General features: G+C 41.3%; 1 protein-coding gene and 1 long non-coding RNA gene across 5 annotated transcripts in view; one reads left to right on the forward strand and one right to left on the reverse strand.

Moving 5' to 3' along the window:
• The window catches only part of ccdc12 (coiled-coil domain containing 12), a 122,570-nt gene that overhangs the window by 58,256 nt on the left and 43,264 nt on the right, over positions 1-21,050 (forward strand). Inside the window, exon 1 of one of the 4 annotated variants that reach the window (XM_069922109.1) lies at positions 17,708-17,784. The exons of 2 other annotated variants lie outside the window; for them this stretch is intronic. In XM_069922109.1, the coding sequence (XP_069778210.1) occupies positions 17,749-17,784 (36 nt within the window). In that variant the 5' untranslated portion in view covers positions 17,708-17,748. Of the gene's footprint in view, positions 1-17,707; positions 17,785-19,793; positions 19,870-21,050 lie in introns of those variants that run through there. One more of the 4 variants, XM_069922111.1, reaches the window with a different exon arrangement.
• The window catches only part of LOC138755686 (uncharacterized), an 81,920-nt gene that overhangs the window by 53,504 nt on the left and 7,366 nt on the right, over positions 1-21,050 (reverse strand). The gene's annotated exons all lie outside the window — the stretch shown is intronic.

Here is a 21,050-nt window from a genome sequence, read left to right on the forward strand (position 1 = left end):
TCTTATTTAAATCTAATAAGGCCAATAAATAAGAGGGACAGCGAGCGGCCCAGCGAGTGAGTGGCCCAGTGAAGGAGTGGGACTTCCAGGCTTTGGCTCATCAGGCTTCGGCGAAAGCAGGCGGAGAGAAAGCTAAGATAGTCTTCATTACTTCTTCATTGGGGTAAGGGATGAGTGTTAAGGCTGTGTGTTGTCGGGAGTGCCGGATGTGGGAGGTCCTGGAGTCTTCCAGACTCCCGGATGTCCATATCTGCACTAGGTGTGTCGAGCTGCAGATTGTCAGGGACCGTGTTAGGGAACTAGAGCTGCAGCTCGATGACCTCAGGCTGGTTAGGGAAACAGAGGTAGTCATAGACAGGAGTTACAGCCAGGTGGTCACGCCAGGGCCACGGGAGGATGAAAGGTGGGTAACTGTTAGGAGAGGGACAAAAGAACGTAAGGTGCCAGAGACGAGCCCTGTGAATGTAACCCTCAGCAATAAGTACGCCTCTTTGAGCACTGTTGAGGGGGACATCAAGGTTGGGGGGAGTGACAGTGGCTGTGCCTCCAGCACGAGGTCGGCCCCTGTAGCTCAGAAAGGGAGGGAAAGGAAGAGGAGGGCAATTGTGGTAGGAGACTCCATAGTTAAGAGGACGGATAGGGGATTCTGCGGACGCAGCAAGGAGAACCGGATGGTGGTTTGCCTCCCTGGTGCCAGGGTCCGAGATGTTGCTGCTCGTGTCCCAGATATCCTAAAGTGGGAGGGACAGGAGCCAGAGGTCGTGGTACATGTAGGTACCAATGACATAGGGAGAATTAGAGAAGAGGTCCTAAAAAGTGAGTACAGGCAGTTAGGTAGGGAGTTAAAAAGAAGGACCGCAAAGGGGGTAATCTCTGGATTACTCCCTGTGCCACGTGACAGTGTGAATAGAAATAGAATGAGGTGGAGGATTAACACGTGGCTGAAGGGGTGGAGTAAGGGGCAGGGTTTTAAGTTTCTGGATAACTGGGACCTTTTTTGGGGGAGATGTGACCTGTACAGTAAGGACGGGTTACACTTAAATCCCAGGGGGACCAGAATCCTGGCAGAGGTATTTGCTAGGGCTACTCAGGATCCTTTAAACTAGAATGGTTGGGGGGAGGGAACAAAATAGTACAGAGCAGTAAGGAGAAGGTTAGAATGCAAACAATGAAAGTTTGTAGTAAGTATTTGAATATGGATGGGCAGGTGATAGAGAAGGGAAATGCTCTGGAAGAAGATGAAGGGCAATTGTCAGGAAAAGTAAATAATGTTGTTCTTAAAGATGAAGGAAAACAGGGATTAAAAAATGGGAAATCCCTGAAATTCATATATTTTAATGCCAGGAGTATTGTAAAAAAGGTGGATGAGCTGAAGGTGTGGATTGATACTTGGAAGTATGATGTGGTAGCGATTAGTGAGACATGGTTGCAGGAGGGATGTGATTGGCAACTGAATATCCCTGGGTTTCGTTGTTTTAGGTGTGATAGAGTCGGAGGGGCAAGAGGAGGTGGGGTTGCATTGCTTGTCAGGGAAAATATTACAGCGATGCCTAGGAAGGATAGATTAGAGGGCACATCCACGGAGGCTATTTGGGTGGAACTGAGGAGTAGGAAAGGAGAGGTTACACTTGTAGGGGTGTATTATAGACCACCCGGAGGGGACCGAGACCTAGAGGAGCAAATCTGTAGGGAGATAGTAGATATTTGTGATAAGCACAGGGTTGTAATTATGGGAGATTTTAATTTTCCACATATAGATTGGGAAACACATTCTGTGAAAGGAATGGATGGGTTAGAGTTTGTGAAATGTGTGCAAGATAGTTTTTTACAACAATATGTAGAGGTGCCGACCAGAGAAGGAGCAGTGTTAGATCTACTGTTGGCAAATGGGATGGGTCAAGTGACGGAGGTTAGTGTTGGCGAGCACTTCGGGTCCAGTGATCATAATGCCATCAGCTTCAATGTCATTATGGAAAGAGAGAAATCAGGGCCAAGGATTGAGGTTTTTGATTGGGGAAAAGCTAGATTTGAGGAGATGCGAAAGGACTTGCAGGGTGTGCATTGGGACAATTTGTTTTATGGGCAGGATGTAGTAGAGAGATGGAAGTCTTTTAAAGATCAGATTTTGAGAGTGCAAAAGCTTTATGTTCCTGTTAGGTTAAAAGGAGGGGCAAAAGGTTTGAGAGAGCCGTGGTTTTCAAGGAATATTGGAAACTTGGTTCGAAGAAAAAGGGAGGCGTACATTAGATATAAGAAGCATGGAGTTAAGGAGATGTTTGAAAGATACATTGAATGTAAGAGGAATCTTAAGAGAGGAATTAGGAAAGCTAAAAGCAGGTACGAGAAAACTATGGCAAGCAGGGTGAAAACTAATCCAAAAGAGTTCTACAAATATGTTAATGGTAAGAGGAAAGCTAGAGACAAAATTGGTCCCTTAGAAAATCAGAGTGGAAAACTGTGTGTGGAACCTAGAGAAATGGGGGAGATATTGAACAGTTTCTTTTCTTCGGTATTCACTAAGGAGAAGGATATTGGGAGATGTGGGATAAAAAAAGCAAATTGGGTAAATATGGGGAATATAGAGATTACAAAAGGTGTAGTTTTAAGGCTTTTGAAGAATATAAAGGTGGATAAGTCTCCGGGACCAGACGGGATCTTCCCCAGGACATTGAGAGAAGTGAAGGAGGAAATAGCAGAGGCTCTGGCGGTAATTTTTCGAATGTCATTAGATATGGGGATAGTGCCGGAGGATTGGCGCATTGCGCATGTGGTTCCGTTATTTAAAAAGGGTTCAAGGAGGAAGCCTGGCAACTATCGGCCTGTAAGTTTGACGTCTGTGGTAGGTAAATTAATGGAGAAAATTCTTAGAGATAGTACTTATAAACATCTGGATAGACAGGGTCTGATCAGGAGCACTCAACATGGATTTGTGGGAGGAAGGTCATGTTTGACCAATCTGATTGAATTTTTTGAAGAGGTGACTAGGAATGTGGATGAGGGTAGCGCAGTGGATGTTGTCTATATGGACTTCAGTAAGGCCTTCGATAAGGTACCACATGGAAGGTTAGTTAGGAAGGTGCAGTCTTTAGGTATAAATTTTGAGATAGTCAAATGGATTGAACATTGGCTGAAAGGGAGAGGCCAGAGAGTGGTAGTGGATAATTGTCTGTCAGGTTGGAGGCCGGTGACCAGTGGTGTGCCTCAAGGATCTGTATTGGGCCCATTGTTGTTCGTTATATACATTAATGATCTAGATGATGGGGTGGTGAATTGGATTAGTAAATATGCAGACGATACTAAGATAGGTGGAATAGTGGATAATGAAGAAGGTTTTCAAGGATTGCAGAGGGATTTGGGCTGCTTAGAAAAGTGGGCTGAAAAATGGCAGATGGAATTTAATGCTGATAAGTGTGAGGTGCTTCATTTTGGTAAGAAGAATCAGAATAGGACATATGTGGTAAATGGGAGAGCATTGAGGAATACAGAAGAGCAGAAAGATTTAGGAGTGACGGTACATCGTTCCCTGAAGGTAGAAACTCACGTGAATAGGGTGGTGAAGAAGGCTTTTAGTATGCTGGCCTTTATCAATCATTGCATGGAATATAGGAGTTGGGAGGTGATGTTGAGATTGTATAAGACGTTGGTGTGGCCTAATTTGGAGTTCTGTGTGCAGTTCTGGTCGCCTAATTATAGGAAGGATATAAACAGAGTGGAGAGAGTGCAGAGAAGGTTTACCAGAATGTTGCCTGGGTTTAAGCATCTGGAGTATGGGGAGAGATTGGACAGATTGGGTCTTTATTCTTTGGAGCGTAGAAGGTTGAGAGGGGATTTGATAGAAGTATTTAAGATTATGAAAGGGATAGACAGAATGGATGTGGACAGACTATTTCCGTTAAGAGGAGGAAAGTTTAAAACAAGAGGACATGAGTTAAGAATTAAGGGGCAGAGGTTTAGAGGTAACATGAGGGGGAACTTCTTTACTCAGAGAGTGGTAGCTGTGTGGAATGATCTTCCGGGAGAAATAGTGGCGGCGGAGTCAATTGTATTATTTAAGAAAAGGTTGGACAGGTATATGGATGAGAGGAAGATGGAGGGTTATGGGCATTGTGCAGCGAGGTGGGATTAGAAAGGGGTGTTTGGTTCGGTGCGGACTAGAAGGGCCTAACGGCCTGTTTCCGTGCTGTAATTGTTATGTTATGTTACCCCAACTATGAATGTGTCTGTGGATTACCCAAACCATTACATCTTAGTACTCGAGATGGCAGAGGTCGACAGCATCGAGTCCACGCTGCTGAAGATCCAGCTGCGCTGGATGGGTCACGTCTCCAGAATGGAGGACCATCGCCTTCCCAAGATCGTGTTATATGGCGAGCTCTCCACTGGCCACCGTGACAGAGGTGCACTAAAGAAAAGGTACAAGGACTGCCTAAAGAAATCTCTTGGTGCCTGCCACATTGACCACCGCCAGTGGGCTGATAATGCCTCAAACCGTGCATCTTGGTGCCTCACAGTTTGGCGGGCAGCAACCTCCTTTGAAGAAGACCGCAGAGCCCACCTCACTGACAAAAGGCAAAGGAGGAAAAACCCAACACCCAACCCCAACCAACCAATTTTCCCCTGCAGCCGCTGCAACCGTGTCTGCCTGTCCCGCATCGGACTTGTCAGCCACAGACGAGCCTGCAGCTGACGTGGACTTTTTACCCCCTCCATAAATCTTCGTCCGCGAAGCCAAGCCAAAGACATCTTAGGCATAATTCTGGAAAGTCAATTCAAAGTTCAATCTTAGACATCATGTGTTGAAACTCAGACTTTTAAACTGATGCTCAGTAGTAATTCCAAAGGAGAGACTGAGTGATCAAACTGCTGAAAACTCATTAATTCTTGTTGTTAGGAATTAAAGTACCTTTAAAGAAATTGCTCGAGACAAAAATTGAGAACAAAGAACATTTATTACTACAACAATGCAAAGTTGGGTGCTTCCCCTTACCCTGGGAATACACACACATACTGGGGCTCACCCAACTTTTATACAGTCAATTTCAGTATCAGAATGCCCTCCCCCTTACATTCTTCTGCCCCCTGGATGGGTTTGGCATAGGTAATTCTTCCTGCCTACGTGCAGTTTCAGTACACTTGGAGGACCAGGGGGTATCCTGTGGGTGCCCCATCATGTCATTGTCCTTATTCACACCTTCCTGATTCTCTGGGCTACAGTCTCTTAATATGCAGAGTTGACTCATTCTATCTAGGGTTGGCTAATTTCATATGTATAAATCTGTGTATGGTTAGCTAATTAGAAATGTATGACTTGGTACTTCTGTCCAGGGCTAGGAGACCCTTATCTGATCCAGACTACCTCAACTTCCTACATTCTATTGTACCTTACCATTCCTTATCTTAGTCCTATGGTCTTGTCACAAAGGATAGAAGATTCTTATGTTAATCGTGCTGACTCTGCTTTCCTGCATCCTAAGCCCCAAACTTATCCTGTTTGAACTGGTTTCAGCCATTTTACTGATGAACTTTAGTTTCTTCCATGTTCATAATTTTAGGTCAATTTTCCCATCTCTCACAATCCTCACTTTTCTTTTAGATCAGTAATACTGATCTTTCACCATGATCAGTGTTACTGATCTTTGGTTACTAGTGTCAGTGTGACTGATCCCCCCCCCCCCCTCCTCACTTTTCTTTTAGATCAGTAACACTGATCTTTCAAGTGTAAGGTGTAGTTTTACCCAGCTGGTCAATAACCGAATTGTAATGTCTGTGTAAAGTCTTTAGGTAGGGGAGCACCATGAAGGTCAGGGGAGTGAGTCCAGCTGCTTATTAGGGTTTGGAGTATCAGGCTCCAGTTCTCAGTAAAGAGTCTAGTCCATCCCATACGTTGAAATATTGAAGCAGTGTCTTTGAAGCACACGACCTTTGTAAGTGTTGTCCCGACGAAGTCTGTGAGAGGCTGAGAAGCGCTGCCTTCAGCAGCGAACGAGTAGCAGTCTATGAGAAGCGCTGCCTTCAGCAGCGAACGAGTAGCAGTAGTCAGGCGGTTCCGTTTGATTGTGGCTCGTATCTGATGTCCTCTTCAGCCCCGAACCCTAGGGCCACCGATCTCCGAAGGCTGTTTGGAGCCTGATATTAAAGTGTCAAGCAGCTCACGTTGTTGGAAACTGGTGCTCCCTTTCATGGGGTGATGAAAAGTGACCAAGCAGGGGGGGGATTGTTTCTTGTGATTTAACTGTGTGTTGCAGCTTGTCTGCTAACATTAGCATATATATCATTGAACTTGTGAGTTGCAGCCTGTCTGTGTACATTAGCATATGTATTAACTCTCTCTCTCTCTGTTACATGTACAATGCTGACTACCATTCTGTCTGTCTTTGTCCCACCATGTCCTTTGTGCTATCGCTTCAAAACTCCTGTCTTTAATACCTGTGTAGGCTATGATACAAATTAGATGTACTCCACTAAAGCTGTTTAATTCCCCTGGTCCGTATTGGGATCCCTTATATCCCATTATGATTATACATTAAATCTATGCCCTGTCTACATTCTAAAGGAGCTGAATTGTAACCTCTGCTGCCCCTATTCCAGGGGGGCTTAAAACATTAACGAACAATATTCCAAAGAAATTAGTAAACAACAATGAAGAATACATGTAAGCTCATTAAAATACAATAAGAACTGAATAAAACACAAAAAATGTAAAGCTCATTGAAAACTGCAATAAAATGCAAGAAGAACTGAATAAAACACAATAAATGTAAAGCTCATTGAAAACTGCAATAAAATACAACAATAACTGAATAATCAAAAGACAAGTAAAATACAACAATAACTGAATAAACCATTAAAGAAACGAAAAAAAAATGTTAAATTACGGCACTTTGTAACAATCTGACTTTCCTTTGTGTTAGTGTAAAAATTGTAAAATGAAACACAAACCATATTTGCATGGGTTTTGAATATGTTAGACCTTATTAAAATGCAGTTGGAGCTGCTTGTCTGTATGGGGCACAACCCTCCAATTTGTTAGAGTGAGTACATAACAGACATTGCAGCACAAGAGCCCCTGCAAGAGAACTTGAAACATATTCAACCTTTAGTTCTGCCTTAAGTAAAATGCCTTGTGCCACAGCTCACAGGAGCTGGCCTTATTTAAAACAGTCTGTAAAACAGGCACCAAAAAAAAGTTAAAGATGTTCTTATGAAGATTGCACACACAATAATTTAAGTACAGGCTAGTTTCTATTATATTCCACTTAAAAGTTCTGCTGCATGAATCCTGGAGCTTGTGGAGTCATTATTGAATCAAGAAATATTGGTACCATGCCAATCTCATTCTAACATGCCAATTTCTCCAGTCCTTAAGTCAAGATGTACTGAATAGCATCCGGTACAAGATCTGTGAGTTCTTAATGATATTATTATTCTTATGCACCCAATTGTTCTGAACTATGCCACCAATTTAAATCATATTCCACCTATTGCAGTACTCACACAGCACCATAGACCAGTTCGCAGGTTTATTTCTCCATTAAGCTGAATCCAGTTGCGCAGGATTTACCTCCGTGATTATTTACAATGTAACTTCCGCACTACCGGATTTAAATATAAACCTGATGAATGGGGGAAAGTTATCATGAATTAAATAACAGCGGCAATACAGAGAAATTGTGCTGAGGCATTAATTTCACTCCGGAGGAAAATGCACCAGAGAAATGAATGATTAAACTTATAGGAATCCCCATAGGAATCCCCAGAGGTATCTTTATTCTCCAGAGGTGGGTGATCTTTAAACTCACGGACCTTGACTGCTGAATGTGTAGAAGAAATGTATTAAATGTGTTGATAGGGCTCCATACCTCTAACTGCAAGACAAGAGCCTGAAGCCTCAATTTCAAGTGCCACAGTGCACTTAAAGGGACATGCACACTCCCCCTTCAACTGGCTGATCCAGCCACTTTACACATCAGATCCTTTCTTTATCTCACATACACTTAAAGTTAAGATGTATAGAACTCACCCTATTTGCGCAAACATTTCTCCCTGCAAATGTTATAACATCACTATTCTCAGGTAGTCCCTGTGCAAAATCACATTTGAATACAATTTATTTCATAAATTGGAATTAACTGGTAGTTAAATTCGCTAATTCTTCAGTATTGAAAAATGATCCTTTATGACATTTAAATTTTAGCATGAATTTTAATCAATATTGGTCAGTGACTGAAGTGGGAAGTCGTGATTTATGAAATTATCTCTGGTCTCTACTCTCCCACTCCCTGCACTTCTCCCAACATTCAGGAGCTGGCACACAGTCCCTGCCTTTTCCATGTTACTCATCTACTATTACTTTAACTGCTTGCATCAAAATGTTAGCCTTTGCTTTCTGCTTATCCTCAGATGTCTGGACAAATGCTTTTTGTGTGATCCGTAGAAGCTGGGTTATTCCCTGCTCATGCCAATTTTCTGTCTTTTGTAATTTTCTCTTAATGTCTGGGGCTGAGTTGGTAACAAAACCTGTTAGTACCAATTGTTCCCCTGCTGGGGATTCTATGTCGAGACCCCCATATTGTATATATATTTGGTCCCAAAAATTGGTCTAACTGTTCAGCACATCCCTGGGGATCTTCTATCAGGGAGGTCAGTTCTTTCTTAAAGTTACACACTTCAGTACTGGTCAGGGGCACATTTACGAAACCGAGACCCTCTCCCATGGGAACTTCCCGCAGTGGTCTCATCCAATTGGTTTCTGGCTTATTAGGTCTGGGTTCCTGCTCCCTGGGAAATGAATTAAAGGGTTCTGCCCTTTCTTCCTGAAGAGTCTCACGCTGTTTTGAATTAAAGTTACCTCTCTCTCCTGCCAACAGAGGTGGTAATCGAGTGCTTTGTGAGCAAGTTATCATACCACTCCTGCTCTCTTCTCTCTTCTCTAGTGGTGGGGGAGGTGGGGAAGGTGCAGAAGGGTAGGTCATAGGAGGGGAAGGAAAGATAGGAGCCGGCATAGGAGGAACATAGGGTGCAGGGAGGGAATGTAACACATCCCAACCCTGTGATTCAGGGACAAGAGGTTCCTCCTCTCTCTTATCCCTGGATTCTTTCTCATTCAAAACCAGCTGTTCAATGGATCCCTTGAGCCAGCAGGCTGCATATTCCCTGCTCTCAACATTGTCTGGCTGGTTTTGATAGAGCCATAAGTTCAAAGCTTCACACATCCATTCATCCTCGGATCCGAATTTTGGCCAGTACACGGAGCTCCCTTTAACCGGGTATCCCACCCATTCATTACAACAATACCTGACCGTCGTCAGTTTGTCTTTACCGCGGGTCTTTCCTGTGCCCCACTCAGATAACATCATCCCAAGCGGGCTGTACGTAGCTATCTGGTGGTCACGTCCTGTGTCAGGACTCTCATCTCTACTGCCCGCTATTCCCATACTTAGGAACAAGTAAAATACTCTTACCGAGTTCTGGCAGTACTGCTCTAGCGCGCGTCCTTCCGCCGTTTGTTCTCAATGCCTCTTCTCGGATATCACTCGCTTCTTCCACTGACCAGCCACCCGTCGCCCGTGATTCCAGCTGAATCAGCCGGGGTGCACCTACTCTCGTCGTCGGGGTACTCTGTCAGTGGAGGGAGTGTGATCCCGGACGAGCCCCCATTTGTTAGGAATTAAAGTACCTTTAAAGAAATTGCTCGAGACAAAAATTGAGAACAAAGAACATTTATTACTACAACAATGCAAAGTTGGGTGCTTCCCCTTACCCTGGGAATACACACACATACTGGGGCTCACCCAACTTTTATACAGTCAATTTCAGTATCAGAATGCCCTCCCCCTTACATTCTTCTGCCCCCTGGATGGGTTTGGCATAGGTAATTCTTCCTGCCTACGTGCAGTTTCAGTACACTTGGAGGACCAGGGGGTATCCTGTGGGTGCCCCATCATGTCATTGTCCTTATTCACACCTTCCTGATTCTCTGGGCTACAGTCTCTTAATATGCAGAGTTGACTCATTCTATCTAGGGTTGGCTAATTTCATATGTATAAATCTGTGTATGGTTAGCTAATTAGAAATGTATGACTTGGTACTTCTGTCCAGGGCTAGGAGACCCTTATCTGATCCAGACTACCTCAACTTCCTACATTCTATTGTACCTTACCATTCCTTATCTTAGTCCTATGGTCTTGTCACAAAGGATAGAAGATTCTTATGTTAATCGTGCTGACTCTGCTTTCCTGCATCCTAAGCCCCAAACTTATCCTGTTTGAACTGGTTTCAGCCATTTTACTGATGAACTTTAGTTTCTTCCATGTTCATAATTTTAGGTCAATTTTCCCATCTCTCACATTGTTAAGTTGCTTCCAGAGACATGTCCTTTCACATGAATGAATGTCACAACTCCTTTTTTCCTTGTGCAGGGGAAACGAAATGTGTGACTTGCACAATGCTTCCAAAACCCAGGCACAGGTCAGTTGAAATGACCAACACAATGGTCCTGATCCAATGCAGGATTTCTCCTGTTTCCTTTACCCACATATGGGTCAATCAGAATGACCATTACAATGGTTATGGTGATTCAATAATTCCCCTAGACAAGGAGAATCAGCAGAAATATCAATTTCCACACAGTCATTCCACCTCTGTGTTTATCAGATAGCTGGCTGATCAGTACTGAATTCTATTTCTGAATTATGTCCCAATCACATGACTCATAATCGCATGACCCTCTTTCACCGTCTGTTTTTCATGAATAAAAAACCATTGTTCTTGGTCGTAGTTGAGAGCATCAACCTTGTTTATAGTTTGGACCCAATGGTGCCATGCAGTCTGTAAATGTTGTGAAAACTATGAATGGTTGCAGCCTGCACCAATCTCCAAAGTGACACTCACTAAATAAAATAGGAGCTTGTAAATAAATGTTATTTCAAATGTTATCTTGTTATAAGCCCAGAGGACTCCAAAAACCAGCAGGAATAGACATTGGTTACTTAAACAAAAATGTTTTTAATTTTCTTCATACATAATTTAACTTATTACTTTCCATTAACTTAACCTCCTTTGAATTCTAAGCGCACATTTATGTAATGTCTATGTGTTCAGGAAAGTTATTTGTTTCATTGTCCAATCATTCACTTTTCACTTCTCCAAGTTTACTGGTATCGGGTAATTTTCTATTCGGTACACAGAATTTAACATTTATGATCTTCACCAGGCTTTGGTGCTTTAACTTAAATTGTACTGGTCAGGAAGGTTCTTGTTGGTTTCAGAGAGAGATATTCATTGTTCATTGGACACACACAAACTGATCTCCTTCAATCAGCCACTTCAATATCTTGTCGAAGAAACTAGACCCTTCATGGGTTTTTCCAAAAGCTAACTTCTATCAGGTTACCACAGAGTTCTTTTTCCCCTATTTCAGGAGAAACACAAGGATTTGGAATAGGCTGAACCCAGAACTCAAAACGCGTCTTCGAATGGGGTCTTGCAGCAGGTCTGCAATCTTCAACACCAACTGCTGCAGTAAACTGGCTGTCTCTCTCCCTTCCCAAAGAATTGCATTTTTTTTTCCTTTCTGTTTGCAAAACCACATGACCCCTCTTTGAACAGCAAACTTCAACCATAAATTTGGATCACTGGCACCAGTTTAGCAATAAAAAATTAATCAGTTTCTGAGCCTGGACATGTGTTCAAATATGCTAATCCTTTAAAGACAATAGTCCATTTCAATTTTACAACATCAGTCCAATCAACGCCTACTTATGAAGTCTTCACAGACACTCTACATGATTTCTGTAAAGTCAATGGCAGACATGAAGGCTCCACATGTACAGGTTTTTGCATTCCAAATGAGATGTTTGTTTGTGTAATGCAAATGTCTCTTGTGGAATGTAATCTAATAATTAAACCCCCACAATCTAATCTTACCCCTTAAGATATATTTAATTCCATAATTGTATTAACTTATTCCGTAGCAAATATGGTTTTTGACTTCAGCATTTTTTCAATAATTCTATTCAAGCGATTAAAAATAAATTTTGAAATAGAACCAGTTGATCCTCAGATAACTTCAGTTTTATATTCAGCATGTAAAAAAAGTTCTGGTATAGCACACTTTACAGATATGTTTATTTAGATAGACTTTGAGTGAATTTACCAGTCTGAAAAATGTCCGACATCTTAGCATTGGTTGTTCACACAAGAACAACCAAAACTCCAAATCTCCCTTTTTTTACTCAAGTGTAGACAGCATAGCGGAGGTGCGGTAAGTAGACTTGCAATGCCACTGCAATGAAGTCCTATTCATTAACCCATTGTTCATGGAATGTCTGTAGTTCACTTTAGATTCCAGGCTTTCTGGGAAGTTGACAAGGGTTCTAGGGGATAAAATGTCAAAAAGGGAATGGCACATTCCCGTTCTGAGCTTTTTTACACAGCATGCATTGTGGGAAAATGGGAATAATTTCCGGGAATACACAGACTGGGTGAAATACAAGAAATAGTGCGGTGGTTTAAAAAAGCATATAAAGCACATGATATGTGTGTAAAAATACGGGTATCTTGCCAAGACAGATTATAATGTGGAATAGGAAACATTTTTGGCTAAACTAAGTGATAGCTAAAAGATGAAAATGTTGGTAGAACATATTACTTATCCATGAAATAGTAATTGAAATGTTGGAGCCTTCAATGGGTAATAGAGTAATTATGGGAGATTTTTCAGCCAAATGTGACTGGAAGATGAAATGATAGCAACTCAAAGTGCTGGATAACAGGACAGGCAGCATCTGCAGAAATCAATAGACAGTTGGTATTTGGGGCTGAAAACCCAAAATTCATCAGGAACATCAACAATGCTGTAAATGACTAAATAAGGTTAGGGACAGGATATTGGCTGGCATGTGATGGGTGAATACAAGTTTGAGGAGGATTAAAAGGTTAAGAGGTGATTGGAGAGGAGTGGTTCAGGGCAGAGGGCTGAGAAACACACTCTGGAAGGAGTGGGAGGTGGAGGCAGGACACGTAGCTTTTAGGCAGGGTGCAGGAGGGAAGAGAAGAGAAATGGGGCTGGAGATTAAAGTATGTAGGGGGATGGGGGAGAGTGGGTGGTGTTCCAGAAATTGGAGGTAAATATTGATGGTATTTGGTTGGAAACTGCCTATATACAGTGCTGTTTCTCCAATTTGTGTGTTGCCTGTACCTGGCAGTGCATTTGACCATTGACAGACATGCCACTGTGGGGCTTTTTAGGGAACAAATACCCCTCCCCCACCCCAAAAGCAATGTTATTGGGCTCTCTTGTCACCTCTGGAATTCATACTTTAATTAAGGCTATGATTAGATCCAGAGCTGAGTGGACTTGGTGAAACCCAAACTTGAGGATTACTTATGGCATGATTTGTTTATTGGTACCAATAGCATCATGTCCTCAGGACTTTCATATGTATCTGAAAGTGGAGAAACGCTCATCGCTGCATTTGGAGAAATCCTTCACTTGGCCCCATTCAGTTCTTACAGAAACATCTGAAGAGCTGAACAACAAATTTTTTTAGACATACATTCAGCATGATAACAGGCCCTTTTGACCCAGGTGCCTGTGTTGTCCTATTACACTCAATTGACCTATAGCCCCTGGTACATTTTGAATGGTGGGAGGAAACTGGCCAACTGAAGGAAACACACACTGAAACAGGGAGAATGTACAAACTCCTTATAGATAGTGTGGGATTCAAACCCTGCTCCTGCTTGCTGGCTCTATATGAGTGTTGCACTAATTGCTACGCTAACCAGGCCAAAATGAGGATTCTAAACTCAAGCCTGCATCCCTTTTGTTCCATGCCGGAAAAAAAATTGGACTTTTTCCTCAAAAGATCATTGCCTTTTGGTATGGTTTCAGCAATGGGAAAATGACTTTGCATTCTGCATTCAAAATAACTTTGGCCTTTGGTGTTAGTAAGCTTCAATTTTTTTTTGAGTGGGTGTAACATTTTTTAATGCCTGAGCTACATTTCTATGATGTTTAACTTTCTCCATCTGGTGATACTATTTCCATGCTTTTCCACAAATAGCTACCCTCTTGTTTATCTGGGCCGCCTTTGTACATGATTCTGGTTTGAGTGTTCAACTAAGGTGAGCATTGGAGCCCAATGTTGCCATTAACTGTAATGGCAGATGTGTCATGGAAGATGTTGCTAAGTAATTGGAGTCTGGGGAACCCCAATCAATGTACTCTATCCAATGACTCCCAAAACAAATTTGGAGATCATTTGTAATTTCCTTAACTCACCTTCAGTTGATATATGTTAGGTGAAAGTAGCTCAGCAATAAGCATTTTCCCATTGAACCACTGGTTGGTGATGTTTTCTCCCAAAGGCAATGATTAAAGAAAAAGCTATGTCTTAATGAAGCCCTTTTCACTCCACCTTGTTTTATTCCGAATCTTTTTTAACCTTCGAAAAAAGTCAATTTCCTGTAATGTTCTGCAGGTTAAATCATGTTGCCAGGAATGCAGTGACTTCCGATCATTGTCTTTGATCTAAAGTATTTACTTCACTGGACCCTCCCTTAGATCTTTTCCAGATTAGTTAATTTGTTTAAAAAGAAACAATTTTATCTGATGCTTTACCAGGTTTATGAAAATCTTTGGCTCATTATGCTTCTCAAAATGGCTTTCCAGCACTTAAAGCACTCTGTCTGGGATGGTTTTGCTATCAAAAATCCCAAGATACAATTTGGGAAGAAACTTGCATTTGCAGAAGGCCTTCCATGGCCTTTGGCTGTCCCAAAGTATTCTGGAGCCAGTGACGTGCCCTTTGAAGTATAGTTACTGTTGTAATGTTGGGAAGCATTGATGTCAACTGGAGAGTTGAATTTGGGTCTTCGCCAGTTCTCATTCTCTCAGCTAACTGCCAAAAATAAAGTGAATTAACCAGCCATTTGTTTCAACGCTTTGAAGAGATTTTCCATGTGACAAATGAAAGATATGTTTATCTACATAACATTTGCTACTTGTTAAATTAATTTTGGGTGTAGCACTTTGGAAGCCTATTGAGACAGAGGGTGTTATAGAAGTAGCATTAAATCAACACATAAATTGATGTGTGCTTGGTTACATACCTCGTGTATTGTTGAACCTTTTTTATACATTAACCACTGGGCAGCCTTTTGTTATTGGTCAGAAGTTGCACTGTGATGAGGCTTTTTGTCATCACATGAAAACACAGATATTTATTCTGAACTTAAAATATTGAGAAGTACACCACAAGAACAAACCCTCTGGGCCATCATATCTGCGCTGATCATTAATATCAAGTTAAACTAATCGCATATACCTGCCAGTGGTCCATGTTCCTCTATTCCTTGACTCTTCATTCCAAGTTCTTCTTGAATTTCGCTATTGTATCTGCTTCTACTACCTTCCCAGCCATCCTCTTTTTTTTAAAAAAAAAGATTGGGTTGAAGATCTCTTTAAACTCTTCATTTTAAACCTGTGAAAATTTGACATTTCATTTGGGGCAAGAGATAGTGATCAGTGGTATTTTCCTATTTTAAGGAAGTTGTAAGATTTGTTTTCTTATTAAGCTCTTTTGAGCGGGGATCCCCAGAATGCTTGAAGATGTTGAAGAGAAAATAATCATACTGTAATTGGATGGGTACTTGGCAATTCAAAATGTTGCATACTACTTCTTGGCTAAATGTGGTACTGTAGCCTTGCATTGGCTGTTTCATAAAAAGAGAATTGTGAATGGAGCTGAACTCTGGAGACAATCATGAGACAGCTCTAGTCTCTGTCTCCATTTTTAATCTTGCCCCAGGTAATATTTGCCTTTTTTTTTGAAGGTTTGTTCTTGTTCGTCCTTGGACGTTCTGCAGGTTTTTCCAATAAGTGGGTGTTCATTTGTGAGTGGAGCAAAGCTACTTTGGTGTTGGATCATAGATACTGCACAATGAAGGTATTCCTCATAATAAAGATGAGACCTTATCCACATGTAGAAATGTCATATTTAGGTCATGCTAGCTAAAAATAGCTGCGTCCTTTTCCCAGAGAAAAATGATTGATTTTTTAAAGGAGATAATTAAGAATCCTTCATGGTTACTTTGCAGCCTTTACATTTCCTGAATAGAGTGGGTTCAGTATTGCAGAATAAGATTGAAGTTCCATGTTAATCGTATGGTTGGTTCATTTGTATATGATGATTGTACTTCCTGTTAATGCCAACTATCGGTATTTTACTCGGCTGCTCCCAGAAGGAAGAAAACAAATCTAATATTGCTATTATTACTTTGATGAAGGACTCAAGCCCGAAACGTCAGTTATGTAATCTCTGCCTTTGCTACATAAAGGACACTGTTTGACCTGCTGAATTTCTCCAGCATTTTGTTTTTACTTCAACCAGTGTCCACAGAATTTTCTGATTTACTATTTCTGTTCTCAACTGTTGAGCAATTCTTTTGAAAATGACAATTGATCACAAAATGTGTTTCCCTCCACTATTATACCTTTGTGTAACTCACAAACTTGTTTTCAGCATGTCCCAAGTTCAGAAGCACACTATAATTATCCTATTTTGAAAATTTCACACACCGCCTCATGTTAATAGCTTATTACATGATGATGACTGCATGGTCTTTCGAGCACCTTATGGAATAAGATAACGGGTGGTTAACACTTACTGAGGCTATAAAGGTTTGATTATCTTTGAAAGCCCCTTTTAAAAATTGTTCATGTGGGTGTAGATATCATTAACCCCATCAGTGTGTTCATATAGGTTGGAAAGACAGGCAAGGACATGCTTGCCCGCAGGTATTTAAAAACGACCCAACATTCAAAATATCACAACCTTCTGTTTATGGTGCCAAGAATGTTCATCTGATAACATGCAAGGAAGGTACAAAAGTAGATTATTCAGTGACTAAAGTCATCAAATGCTTATCACTTTTTCAAATATTGGAAAAGGTTTGCTCCCTGCCTTTCATTGCAAACAAAAGTTGCATGATTGTCTCTTTACAGAATGACCTTTGAGCGAAATGAATGTTTTGATGCATCATCTTCATTCGGCATTCTGGTTTTTTTTGCCAGATATGAGTGAATTTTTATTTTGATGTGGCATGACTGTTTAATGCACTGCTGCTGCATCAGGTTAGAGCAATGGTTCTCAACCTTTTTCTTTGCACTCATATACCACTTTAAGTATTTCCTATGCCATCAGTTCTCTGTGATTAGTAAGGGGTTGCTTAAGGTGGAATGTGAGCAGGAAGGGAAGGTTGAGAATCACTGCTCTAGACCCAATTGTTATTGAAGTATTTTGCTTAAGAAAAATTGTCATTGGCCCATTTCCTTCGGAGTTATGAAACTGTGCACATAACGTCAATTAGGTACGATTAAAACAATGGTGTTCAAACTTTTTCTTTCCACCCACATACCACCTTAAGCAATCCCTCACTAATCACAGAGCACTTATGGCATAGAGAATACTTAAAATGGTATGTGGGTGGAAAGATTGAGAAGCACTGAGCTAGAGGAACCAGCTGTTTGTGTATCTCCTGTTCCACAAGTATAATGTTCACTGGAAAGACGAGAGTAGGATGCCAGAATCTTAAAACTGACAGACATGAGTTACCTAGGAGTGAACAATGGCATAAGCTGGAAAGGGTGTGAAAGGACAGCCAGTAGTGAGTGTTGGTTTGGGGGGGTGGGGGGGGCAGGGCGGTGTGTTACGGTGCTTGTGTGGAAGAAACCACATGTAGGGAATGGAACCAAAAGATTTGGGAGTCAGTAGAAAGATGGTGAGTGATGCCAGTTGTACAAATTGGATTTGTTCTACTGGAATAAAAAAATAGTCAAGGTTTTTTTGCAGATAGGATCAGAAAAGTGTAGAGCATATTACATCCTTGAAGGAAGCAGAAAAAAGATTCTGCATGTTACTCATTTGTAAAACTTGTTCCATGTGTTATCCTTGGTTGGGTTGAGTCTACTAAGTATGAACCACATCAATTTTTAAGGTGGTTCTAGCTAGTTTCAGCATTTGAACTATGTGCTTCTCCAAGGATCCAACATGCTGATGTGTATGATTTGTCTGAAGCAACCCTATCCAGTTACTCTTTAGATGAGGTACAAAGAAGATTTGCCACCTGCTGAACTCTGTTTTGTTTGATGCTGTGCATTAAATGGACTGGGAATTGAATGAGTTGAAAAGAAATTTTAAGTTTGCTTTTGGCTGACCAAGTTGTGCGAAAAACTGGAGCATCTTCAGTTTTAGTCTTTAAAAAGAAGTTGTGAAGATGATGTTCTAGCAGGCTGGCCTGATCCACAAGCAAACCGGGTCATGGAGATTCATGCTCACACGAGGATGACGTCACAATGGTCCCAGGCGGGGTGGGGGGAGGGCGAAAATAATCATGGGGGTTGTGCTGATAAACTCTCGGAGAGTTTCAGTAAAGTCATTTGGTTGGTTCAGCTCCCTCTTGGCTTCCATGTGGTTTTTCTTTCATTCACAATGTATTAGAGAAGGAAAATACTGGAACTTCCATATTGCATGATATATCTTTAGTATGCCCTAAAGAATATCTGTCAATGCATTATTTTCAGCTGCAGTCACCGTTATTTAGGCAGAAAGTACAGATAAGTCATACATATAGCAGTAAGATAAATGGCCAAATATCCAGTTTTGGAAATGTTGGTTCAAGGAAATATGCTGGCCAGTGTCCCAATTTTGAGAAGACACACTCAGTTATTTTAAAAACAACCACAAACTTTGCAATAATGTGATAGAGTATCAGCCCACATTAGGTCTTCATTTCTGGAAAAAGATGCTTGTCCCCACAAACTTGAAGCAAAGGCATTCAGTTTCAATTAAAGCCATGAATTAATTAATCAAGAACTTGGAAATTAAATCAGACCTGGGGTAAAAGTACATAGTTTTGCTTAAAGTGGCCATGTGGATAGATGGGTTAGTGAAGAAGGTGTCCCTACCTTCATGGCTCAGGTCATTGAATGCAGGAGTTGGGATGTCATGTAACAGCTATGCATGCATGACATAGGTGAAGCTTCAGATGGAATATTGTGGGCATTCTGGTGTTACAGAATTCTGTGTTGTGTATTGGCTTATGTGTTGTGTGTATGTGTTGTGTGTTTTATGTTAAAAAGTGACAGTTTGCCTTAGAGAGCCAAGGTGAAGGTGGACTGCTGAGAGAGTGGGAGACGGACTGAGCATGTGCAGAAAATGATCTAAAAATTTCTGGACTTGGACTATAAACCATCACTGGGGGTGCTGTGGAGTGGAAGAAAGCCCATATCATGAGTCATGGTCTGGAGGACAGTTTAGAATGTTAGGATTTCAAAAAGGAGGAACATTCTGAAGGTAGCCAGAAGGATCCGGACCAAGCCAGTAGTTCCTCTCTCTGTAAGCAACACAAGACAACTTTGAATTTTGTGCTCTCTCTCTCTCTCTCAAAGATCTTTTGGCTTCAGTTTATGAAACAAACTGAGTTTTGTTTATGATCTTTGCTTCAGTTGAGATCGAAGTTTTGTGAATCTTGTGTGTTTTGTGTCTAAGTTTTTCTGTGGGCTGGTTGGAAATATAACTTAGACTTTAATTGCATATGTTATATTTAGGCTGGGGTATTTATTAGTTTGACACTGTTATAGGAATTTGCATAGCAACCAGTGGTCATTGTTATAAAAGGGGGAGATTTTGAATTAAAGATTGAAGGTGATTTTTTTTGTTAATAAAGTAATTGTTCATCTTTACCCCTATGTGATATGCCTTCTTTGTGGTTGCTGGTTTGATCTTGTAACACTGGTCACCCAGCTACAGGAAGGCTAAGTTGGAAAGGGTGCAAAGAATATGCATGAAGATGTTATCAGTTCTGGTGAGTTGGATATGCTGGTCTTTTCCTCCTAGAGCAGAGGAGGCTGAGAGGTGACCTGGGAGAGGAATCTAAAATGAGGGGCATAGATAAGGTGAATGGTCACAGTTTTTTCTTGCTTGTGGGTGGGGGTGTGTTTGAAGTGAGAAGGTAAAGATTCAAAAGATACCCGAGGACTATATGTTCATGCAGAGGGTAATGGGTGTATTGAATAAGTTGCCAGAGGAAACAATGATTATAAAATATGCAGCATTAAACACCCCTCCCTCCCCCCCAATGATCAAAATTTTTGTAAAAAACATGGAGATGCTGGAAATCTGAAGTAAAAATGGCTAATGATGGAAATATTGAGCAGCCCAGGCAGCATCTCTGGAAAAGGGAAACTAGTTTATTTTCAGGTAGAGGATCCTTTGTCAGTTCTTGGAAGAGAAAAATGTGTTAGTCTTACGTCTCAATTTCCAGTATCTTCTGATATACATGAATGCATGACCAAAAGCTTTTAAATATTGCCTTGAAATATTCACTGGCGGTTGCTTCCTTCACTCACTGCTGAAGACCACCAATATCACAATCTTGGCAAAAAGCAATGATACTGATTAAAAGATCATTTCTACTTCTGAAAAGCAGAAATTCCATTCCTTTTACTTTTTCCCAAGATGAATAATGTCTTAAGTGGACTTCTTTATCACATCTGATTTTGGAGGTTGTCAGTATCATTCATTGGTTGTTGTCCGGATTATGCCAGGAGCTAAGAAGTACTATATCAACTCTAGATCACCTCTAAAACAGCAATTCATACGTACGGCTGTTCTTCATAGACTTCAACTTGGCCTTCAATACCATTATTCCCTCAGTGCTGGTCAAGAAGCTACAAACCCTGGCCTCTGCACCCCACTCTGTAACTGAATCCTTGACTTACTCATTGGAAGACCACAGTCAGTGTGAATTGGAAACATCTCCTCACTATCATCAACATAGGCGCTCCCCAAGGATGCATGCTTAGCCCACTGCTCTACTCATTATATGCCCATGACTGTGTGGCCAGGCACAATTCCAATTCCATCTACAAGTTTGCTGATGACACCACAGTTGTCAGCAGAATTACAAATGGCAATGAGGAAGCGTACAGGAAGTAGATAGATCAGCTCCTTGATTGGTATAACGACAACGACCTTGCACTCATG

The sequence above is a fragment of the Narcine bancroftii genome, chromosome 2, assembly GCF_036971445.1.
Source record: "Narcine bancroftii isolate sNarBan1 chromosome 2, sNarBan1.hap1, whole genome shotgun sequence".
In the NCBI taxonomy this organism is placed as follows: Eukaryota; Metazoa; Chordata; class Chondrichthyes; order Torpediniformes; family Narcinidae; genus Narcine; species Narcine bancroftii.